At 46.6% G+C, this 9,711-nt stretch overlaps 1 protein-coding gene across 1 annotated transcript; it reads right to left on the reverse strand.

Moving 5' to 3' along the window:
* Positions 1–922: 922 nt before the first annotated feature.
* On the reverse strand, positions 923–2,361 carry LOC123066884 (cationic peroxidase SPC4). The gene is made up of 2 exons (XM_044489871.1): positions 1,967–2,361; positions 923–1,896 (listed from the first exon to the last, which is right to left on the reverse strand). The coding sequence occupies exons 1-2, from the start codon at positions 2,270–2,272 to the stop codon at positions 1,054–1,056; spliced, it is 1,149 nt and encodes a 382-aa protein (XP_044345806.1). The 5' UTR covers positions 2,273–2,361; the 3' UTR covers positions 923–1,053.
* Positions 2,362–9,711: the final 7,350 nt, after the last annotated feature.

The following is a 9,711-nucleotide window of genomic DNA, read 5'->3' on the forward strand; positions in this document are numbered from 1 at the left end:
CGCGCCGCACTTTATAGGCGCGCCGGAAGCGGTGCGCAAAAAATGAGGCGCGAGCTGGCGCCTTTTCGCGCGCGCGCAAACGGTTTCCTTGCGCATGATTATCCCGCCACCGCTGGAGCGCGGCAAAACGCCCCGCGCGCGCTAAAAGCTGCGTTTATCCTGCGCGCGCGTCGTTTCGTGCGGCCGTTGGAGATGCTCTAAGTAAAGTACTCCCTCCGTTCTCAAATAATTGTCTTTCTAGCCATCTCAAATGGACTACAACATACGCATGTATGTAGATATGTTTTAGAGTGTAGATTCACTCATTTTGCTCCGTATGTAGTCACTTGTTGAAATATCCAGAAAGACAATTATTTAGGAACGGAGGGAGTATATAGTTGCTTTTTTTCCGGACATAGTAGAATCAAAGTCGTTCACATACACAAACATACACTCACTTCTATAAATGCATGGACGTATATCCTATTCCTATGAGCATCTTCAGAAGACTGAGTCGGCATAGCATCTTGGTATTTTATAAAAGTCACCACATATGCCTCGCAGTTGACGAAAAAGTGTTCTTCCACTCAACGAATAATGCGAGCACCAATGTCAAATCTAGAACTTAAACTCTGTTGGGATACCACTGCCTCATAATCATCTTGTGGCTTGAGCTTGGGATACCACTGTCCTCTTCTGCTGGCCGCAATTATAGTGTTGCCTAATGGACATAAGTTGTCGACGATGATTTTGTTTCGTGCGTGCGAGACGAGCGAATCGTTAATTTTCTCCACGTTTGACGTCATCCTGTGTGAGAGGGAGGTTAAACTAGCTGCTAAACTAAACAAAACCAGCATGCTCTGCTGCCAGGTCCAAAAAGAACCAAAAAAAAAAAAACAGCATGCTCTGCCTGTCTGAGCGAGGTTATCAGTTTTACCGGTGGTCACAAACAAAACAACAATATAAGCATCGATCCATTAAACTAACTGGTGAACAGAACACACGTTTGGGTCACTACTGTATTTTATTTCGACATGATTAACAGCTACTACTCCACCACTGTAGATTCTAATGCTAGAAACCGAGGCTCTCCGGAGCGGCGTCCACGACGGTCTGCACCAGGGACGACCACTCGAGGCCGTCGGCGGCGGTGCCGGGGTTGCGGGCGGAGCAGTTGCGGCGGACCTGGCCCTGGTCGCCGGTGAGCACCCTGATCTGGCCCATCTTCACCATGGACACGCCGAACTGGCTGAAGAAGTAGCGCTGGCTGCGCGCGAAGCGCTCCACGATGGGCCGGGTGGCGTCGTTGTTAAACAGGTCCTGGTCCGACACGAAGAGCCCCTCCCGGTTCACCAGGTTGACGTAGTACTTGTTGTCGAACACGTCGGGCGTGCGCACGTCCAGCGCGGCGCGCGCGTCGGTGCCCTTGGCCGGGCACGTCTGCCTCAGCCTGCCGAGGAAGTCCGGGCTCATCGTCGGGTCGGGCCGCGGGAAGAGGCGGCCCTCGAAGGAGACGCAGTGGCCGAGCCCCACGGTGTGCCCGCCGGAGAGCGTGACGAGGTCGGTGGCGTCGAGGTCGGGGCTGTGGCTGTGGAGCACGTCGAGGAGGCACGGCACGGCGGAGGTGGGCGCGGGGAGGCCGGACAGCACGTCCTGCGTCGTGGCGAACCGCGCGCTGTCGCGCCGGCCGAGCGGCACGCGGTACTCGGGCCCGCCCGTGGCCACCACGGAGTCGCGCGCGGCGAGCGCCAGGATGTCGGAGCAGGACACGACGGCGCCGCGGCACTCGCGCTCCAGCTGGTCCCGGATGTCGTTGATGGCCTTGAAGGCGGACGGGCGGAGCGTGAGGTTGGGCGGCGCCTGCTTCTCCCCCGGCCCCGTGGCCGAGCCGTCGAGGAGCACCGACGCGTCGCAGCCCTGCATGCATGCATGAACCAATGAGTGGATTAATGGGAGGCAGTCAACGCAGGAAGGGCAAGGTAGGCACCTGGACGAAGCAGTCGTGGAAGTGGAGGCGGAGGAGGCCGGCGGCGAGGCCGACGTCCTTGCGGACGGCGTGCCGGACGAAGTGGCGCACGATGGACTCCGCCCTGGGGCAGCTCCGCTTGTAGAAGTCGAAGGACAGGCCGCGCGTGATCGGAGGCTGCCTCAACCTCACGTCGTCCCCGCCGGCGCCGGCGGCCTCATGCTCTGCCGCCGCATAAGCCCCATATCCCAGCGAGCAGGCCAGTGCCAGCGCCGCTACTGCTGCTGCAGCGAGCAGAGGAGCACTGACTGTCCTAGCACAAACCATCTCTCGATCTGCCACCTGCCTCTGTCTCTCTGCGCGCGCGTGTGTGTCTGCTCTGCTACGTTGGTTCGTGTGTGTCACGGGCTCACAGTCACCTACCTGCCTTGGTTTTATATAGACGAGACTCCTCTTGTGCTTGACACGTACGTAGGTAGCACGACACGTACATAGGATGCATGAGACGGCGACGACGACGACACGGCAGATGTGCTATATCCGCCATGAGTAGCAGGAGCTCAGGGACGATGCGAGTCCTTTCAAGATCGAGCGGCTTGGTCTTTTTTAGGGGAATCGAGCAGCTTTGGAGCGGGCCTCGGGGGCCTATTGGATGCTAGAAATCCTTTGATTCAAAGAGGTTTGAGTGGATGCTAGAAATCCTATTGGAAGTAGTACAAAGAAATCCTTAGAAAAAATTCCTGTAGGATTCAATCCTTTGAATCAAACAACCAACATAGGAAAAAATCTTAAGGATTATGATCCTCCAAAATTCCTATGTAAATCCTTTGAATCAAAGGAGCCCTAATTAGTACCGTATCGGGAGTTTAATTAAAGACCGACCAGTTTATTAGGCTGAATTCTGAATACTACATAGCCAACACGGGGATCATGCACGGCTGTCAGCTGCAAAAGATGCCAAAGTGCACAAACAAAAAAGGCCACCGAGCCCAACCCGTGACCCAGCACCAAAAGTGCACACGGACGAAAAGATGGCCTCCGAGCCCGTCCATGAACCTGCAACGATAAGTGCGCATGGACCAAAACAAATGCAGTTAAAAGATCCCCTAGGAGGGCACAGTCGTAAAAAATAATAATAGCGCAATTGCACCCCCGGGTTGGCACGTGCTATACATTAGCACGTGCTATACATTGGCACCGATAAGTGCGCACAGACCAAAACAAATGCGCTTTTTGTATCTGGGCTCGTCCCCAGGCATCCACCTGCAGTTGCCATGGTTGCAACATCAATAGCGTCATGCACCACTGTGCCAACACAAAAATTTTAAATGCAATAAAAACTCCAGGACTCGATTGAAGCAAAAATTTAGCTGGTTCCAACAAAAAATAGTGATTGTTCCAACAAAAAAAAACTATGCAACAAAAACTCCAGTAGTTGATTATGGCAAACAAATTAGTGAGTTCCAGCAAAAACGCGGCTGGTTACGGCAAAAGATCTCAGTAGCAAAAATTGAAGTAATCTACACCAATCGATGTAGCAAAACTAAAAACCAGTTACAAAAAGAAAATGCTTTTTCCAGCAAAAGAACGTGTCAGCAGCGAGGCGTGCATCTGGTTCCAGCACCAGGAGCCATTGCTTCCAGCATATCGTGTGGCCAGTTGCAGCTTCGCAGTCAGTGGGTTCCAACACCTCTTGCATCCTTGCCTTGCTGGTTGATGGTCATCACTTGAACAGCTCTAACACTGCCATCATCGCCGGGGTGCAGCTCTAACAGCAAAAATCGGAAGCCATCCATGGCGAGTAGCGCCTCTGGCTACGGCAGCAATGGAGAGGACTGCTCGAAGCCAGCCATGGCTTCCGCTCGCAATTGCCGCGAGGTTGCTTGCAACAGCCCGGGCGCATCATGCGGCTAGCTTTTTGGTACCCCGCCTCGTCGTATTTTGCTGCGGGGAAGAAGAAAGGGTATGAGCAGGAAATCAAACATTCTATGGAAGAGCGGGAGTTCAAACAGAGTAAGATTGCTAGATCGTAAAATAGGGTAGCTCATTGTCTTGCGAATTAAGCATGGACAACTCGAAGCACCTCTTGTTGGTTGCATAGAGCTCCAGATTATTTTTCAAGATCTTGTAATAGCTTATTGTAACCCTATTGAACTATAATAAAAACCCTGATTCCCCGCAAAAGGGGGATGAGCAGCGAAGGAGATAGAGATGTGGTGCTACAACAATGAGACAGATATTACACGGGGTGGGAAAGATATAAGGGTAAGAAGGGCGGTGCTGCCCCCCACAAGAACTAAAGGAAATATGCCCTAGAGGCAATAATAAAGTTGTTATTTGTATTCCTTTATATCATGATAAATGTTTATTATTCATGCTAGAATTGTATTAACCGGAAACTTAGTACATGTGTGAATACATAGACAAAACGTGTCCCTAGTATGCCTCTACTTGACTAGCTCATTAATCAAAGATGGTTATGTTTCCTGACCATAGACATGTGTTGTCATTTGATGAATGGGATCACATCATTAGAGAATAATGTGATGGACAAGACCCATCCGTTAGCTTAGCATAATGATCGTTAAAGTTCTTTTGCTATTGCTTTCTTCATGACTTATACATGTTCCTCTGACTATGAGATTATGCAACTCCCGAATACCGGAGGAACACCTTGTGTGCTATCAAACGTCACAACGTAACTGGGTGATTATAAAGATGCTCTACAGGTGTCTCCGAAGGTGTTTGTTGGGTTGGCATAGATCGAGATTAGGATTTGTCACTCCGTGTATCGGAGAGGTATCTCTGGGCCCTCTCGGTAATGCTCATCACTATAAGCCTTGCAAGCAATGTGACTAATGAGTTAGTTACGGGATTATGCATTACGGAACGAGTAAAGAGACTTGCCGGTAACGAGATTGAACTAGGTATGAGGATACCGACGATCGAATCTCGGGCAAGTAACATACCGATGACAAAGGGAACAACGTATGTTGTTATGTGATTTGACCGATAAAGATCTTCGTAGAATATGTAGGAGCCAATATGAGCATCCAGGTTCCGCTATTGGTTATGGACCGGAGATGTGTCTCGGTCATATCTACATAGTTCTCGAACTAGTAGGGTCCGCACGCTTAACGTTCGATGACGATTTGTATTATGAGTTATGTGTTTTGGTGACCGAAGTTTGTTCGGAGTCCCGGATGAGATCACGGACATGACGAGGAGTCTCGAAATGGTCGAGAGGTAAATATTCATACATTGGAAGGTAGTATTCGGATATCGGACTGGTTTTGAGTGGTTCGGGTATTTTACCGGAGTACCGAGGGGTTACCGGACCCCCCAGGGAAGTATTAGGCCTACATGGGCCTTAGTGGAGAGAGAGGAGGGCCGCAAGGGGTGGCCGCGCCCCCCATGGCAATTCGAATTGGACCAGGGGAGGGAGAGGCGCCCCCCTTTCCCTCTCCCTCCCCCTCTCCTTCCTTTTCCCCTCAAGTAAGAAAGGAAAAGGTGGGGGGGGGGGTGATAACTCACAAGTATAGGGGGTCGCAACAGTTTTCGAGGGTAGAGTATTCAAGCCAAATTTATTAATTCGACACAAGGGGAGCCAAAGAATATTCTCAAGTATTAGCAGTTGAGTTGTCAATTCAACCACACCTGGATAACTTAGTATCTGCAGCAAAGTATTTAGTAGCAAAGTAGTATGGAAGTAACGGTAACAGTGATACAAGTAACGGTAGCAGTTTTGTAGCAATTGTAACAGTAGCAACGGTAAAGTAAAGAAGCAAATCACAATATGTGAAAAGCTCGTAGGCAATGGATCAGTGATGGATAATTATGTTGGATGCGATTCCTCATGTAATAGTTATAACATAGGGTGACACAGAACTAGCTCCAGTCAATGTAATGTAGGCATGTATTCCGAATATAGTCATACGTGCTTATGGAAAAGAACTTGCATGACATCTTTTGTCCTAACCTCCCGTGGCAGTGGGGTCCTAATGGAAACTAAGGGATATTAAGCATTAACGCATAGTGAATACATGAACTCCTCAAACTACGGTCATCATCGAGAAGTATCCCGATTATTGTCACTTTGGGGTTGTCGGATCATAACACATAATAGGTGACTATAGACTTGCAAGATAGGATCAAGAACTCACATATATTCATGATAACATAATAGGTTCCGATCTGAAATCATGGCACTCGGGCCCTAGTGATAAGCATTAAGCATAGCAAAGTCATAGCAACATCAATCTTAGAACATAGTGGATACTAGGAATCAAACCCTAACAAAACTAACTTGATTACATGGTAAATCTCATCCAACCCATCACCGTCCAGCAAGCCTACGATGGAATTACTCACGCACGGTGGTGAGCATCATGAAATTGGTGATGGAGGATGGTTGATGATGACGACGACAACGAATCCCCCTCTCCGGAGCCCCGAACGGACTACAGATCAGCCCTCCCTAGAGAGATTAGGGCTTGGCGTCGGCTCCGTATCGTAAAACGTGATGAAACTTTCTCTCTGATTTTTTCTCTGCGAAAGCAAATATATGGAGTTGGAGTTGAGGTTGGTGGATGTCCAGGGGGCCCACGAGGCAAGGGGCGCGCCCAGGGGGAGGGGGCGCACCCCCCACCCTCGTGGACAGGGTGTGGGCCCCCTGACGCTATTTCTTTCGCCAGTATTTTTTATTAATTCTGAACAGTTGCTCCGTGGATTTTCAGGTCATTCTGAGAACTTTTATTTCTGCACAAAAATAACACCATGGCAGTTCTGCTGAAAACAACGTCAGTCCGGGTTAGTTCCATTCAATTCATGCAAGTTAGAGTCCAAAACAAGGGCAAAAGTGTTTGGAAAAGTAGATACGACGGAGACGTATCAACTCCCCCAAGCTTAAACCTTTGCTTGTCCTCAAGCAATTCAGTTGACAAACTGAAAGTGATAAAGAAAAACTTTTACAAACTCTGTTTGCTCTTGTTATTGTAAATATGTAAAGCCAGCATTCAAGTTTTCAGCAAAGATTATGAACTAACCATATTCACAATAACACTTAGGTCTCATGTTTACTCATATCAATGGCATAATCAACTAGCGAGCAATAATAATGAATCTCGGATGACAACACTTTCTCAAAACAATTATAATATGATATAACAAGATGGTATCTCGCTAGCCCTTTCTGAGACCGCAAAACATAAATGCAGAGCACCCTTAAAGATCAAAGACTAACTAAACATTGTAATTCATGGTAAAAGAGATCCAGTCAAGTCATATTGAATATAAACTAATAGTAATGCATGCAAATGATACCGGTGCTCTCCAGCGGGTGCTTTTTAATAAGAGGGTGATGACTCAACATAAAAGTAAATAGATAGGCCCTTCGCAGAGGGAAGCAGGGATTTGTAGAGGTGCCAGAGCTCTATTTTAAAATAGAGATGAATAACATTTTGAGCGGTATACTTTCACTATCAACGTAACAACTATGAGATCTCGGTATCTTCCATGCTAAACACATTATAGGTGGTTCCCAAATAGAATGGTAAAGTTTGTACTCCCCCACCACCAACAAGCATCAATCCATGGCTTGCCCGAAACAACGGGTGCCTCCAACTAGCAACAATCCTGGGGGAGTTTTGTTTAATTATTTTGATTTGATTTGATCTTTTGATCATGGGACTGGGCATCCCGGTTACCAGCCATTTTCTCGTGAATGAGGAGCGGAGTCCACTCCTATTGAGAATAACCCACCTAGCATGGAAGATACGGACATCGCTAGTTGATACATGAGCTGCTCGAGCATACAAAACGGAATTTCATTTGAAGGTTTGGAGTTTGGTACATACAAATTTACTTGGAACGACAGATAAATACCGCATATAGGAAGGTATGGTGGACTCATATGGAATAACTTTGGGGTTTATGGAGTTCGGATGCACAAGAAGTATTCCCACTTAGTACAGGTGAAGGCTAGCAAAAGACTGGGAAGCGACCAACTGAGAGAGCAACAGCAGTCATGAACATGCATTAAAATTAATCAACACCAAGTGCAAGCATGAGTAGGATATAATCCACCATGAACATAAATATCGTGAAGGCTATGTTGATTTTGTTTCAACTACATGCGTGAACATGTGCCAAGTCAAGTCACTCGAGTCATTCAAAGGAGGATACCACCCTATCATACCACATCACAACCACTTTAATAGCATGTTGGCACGCAAGGTAAACCATTATAAGCTCCTAGCTAATTAAGCATGGCATAAGCAACTATAATCTCTAATTGTTATTGCAATCATGTTTATTCATAATAGGCTGAATCAGGAACGATGAACTAATCGTGTTTACAAAAACAAGAGAGGTCGAGTTCATACCAGCTTCTCTCATCTCAATCAGTCCATTATATATCGTCATTATTGCCTTTCACTTGCACGACCGAACGGTGTGGATAATAATAATAGTGCATGTGCATTGGAATAAGCTGGAATCTGCAAGCATTCAATTCAAGGGGGAAGACAAGGTAATATGGGCTCTTGGTTAAATCAACAATCATGCATATAAGAGCCACTTAAACATTTTCATTATGGTCTTCTCCTCTCGACCCCCAAAGAACAGAAAAGACATAAAACTATTTACACGGGAAAGCTCGCAACAAGCAAAAGAAATCTTTTTGGGTTTTCTTTTAATTACTACTACAAGCATGGAAATTAAACTAACTATTTTTTTGGTTTTTCTTAAGGTTTATCAAACACACAATAAAAAAACTAGAAAAAGAAATTAAACTAGCATGGATAATACAATGAAAAAGTATGAACACCAACAACTAGAATGAGTGTGTGAACATGAATGTAATGTCGGTGAGAAATACGTACTCCCCCAAGCTTAGGCTTTTGGCCTAAGTTGTTCTATGGCCATGGACTGCGGCTACGCTCCCTGGTGTACTGAGGAGTGTCATCATACTGCCACTAGCTGGCGATCTGCTCTGGATCCCACTGATAAGATGATGGACGTCAAGGGTCCAGTGGTGGTTCCAGCTCAGGCTCTAGAGCTGATGCCTGGCCTCGGTGCACGTAAATGGCCGCCAGCAAGATGAGGTAATGGCCTGCAGTTAAATCAAACAAAGAGGGCGCATGAAAGATAATAAACCCATTGTGTTTCTTATTAAATCTCAAATTGTACAGAAGCATCTTATCATCATTGTTAACAATAAACTCATGTGCTACCATGCTTTTATAATCTAGAAAAGTAGGGGGCAGCAGTGTCTCCTCTTTCTCATAATGCCTAATAGGTATCTCGAAATGTTTAGTAAGGCGAGCAACATAGATACCTCCAAAGATAGGGCCCTTTGTACGGTTCAGACTTAACCATTTAGCAATAATAGCACCCATACTAGTAGAGTTGTCACGAAATAAAGCATGGAACAAAATAATAATATCAGGAACACCGAGGTTTCCATAGTTTCCGCGACCAATTAAACATCGACTAGCAAATATGGCAAAGTAGCGTAAAACAGGAAAATGTATGCTAGTGATTCTTGCATCGGAAACCTTCCTCGATTCCCCTATAGTAATAGTATCAATAAAACCATCCACATCTTTACGATGTGGTTCCTCTAAGCTACCCTCGAAGGGTATTCTGCAAACCGCGCAAAAATTACGTAATGACATCTTCCTAGCCTCATCATATAAATGAAAAGCTACTAAAGGAGGTGAATTCTTAGGATAATAATAGAAGTTTTACACGAAAGTATTGGTGAA

The sequence above is a fragment of the Triticum aestivum genome, chromosome 3B, assembly GCF_018294505.1.
Source record: "Triticum aestivum cultivar Chinese Spring chromosome 3B, IWGSC CS RefSeq v2.1, whole genome shotgun sequence".
Lineage (NCBI taxonomy): Eukaryota > Viridiplantae > Streptophyta > Magnoliopsida > Poales > Poaceae > Triticum > Triticum aestivum.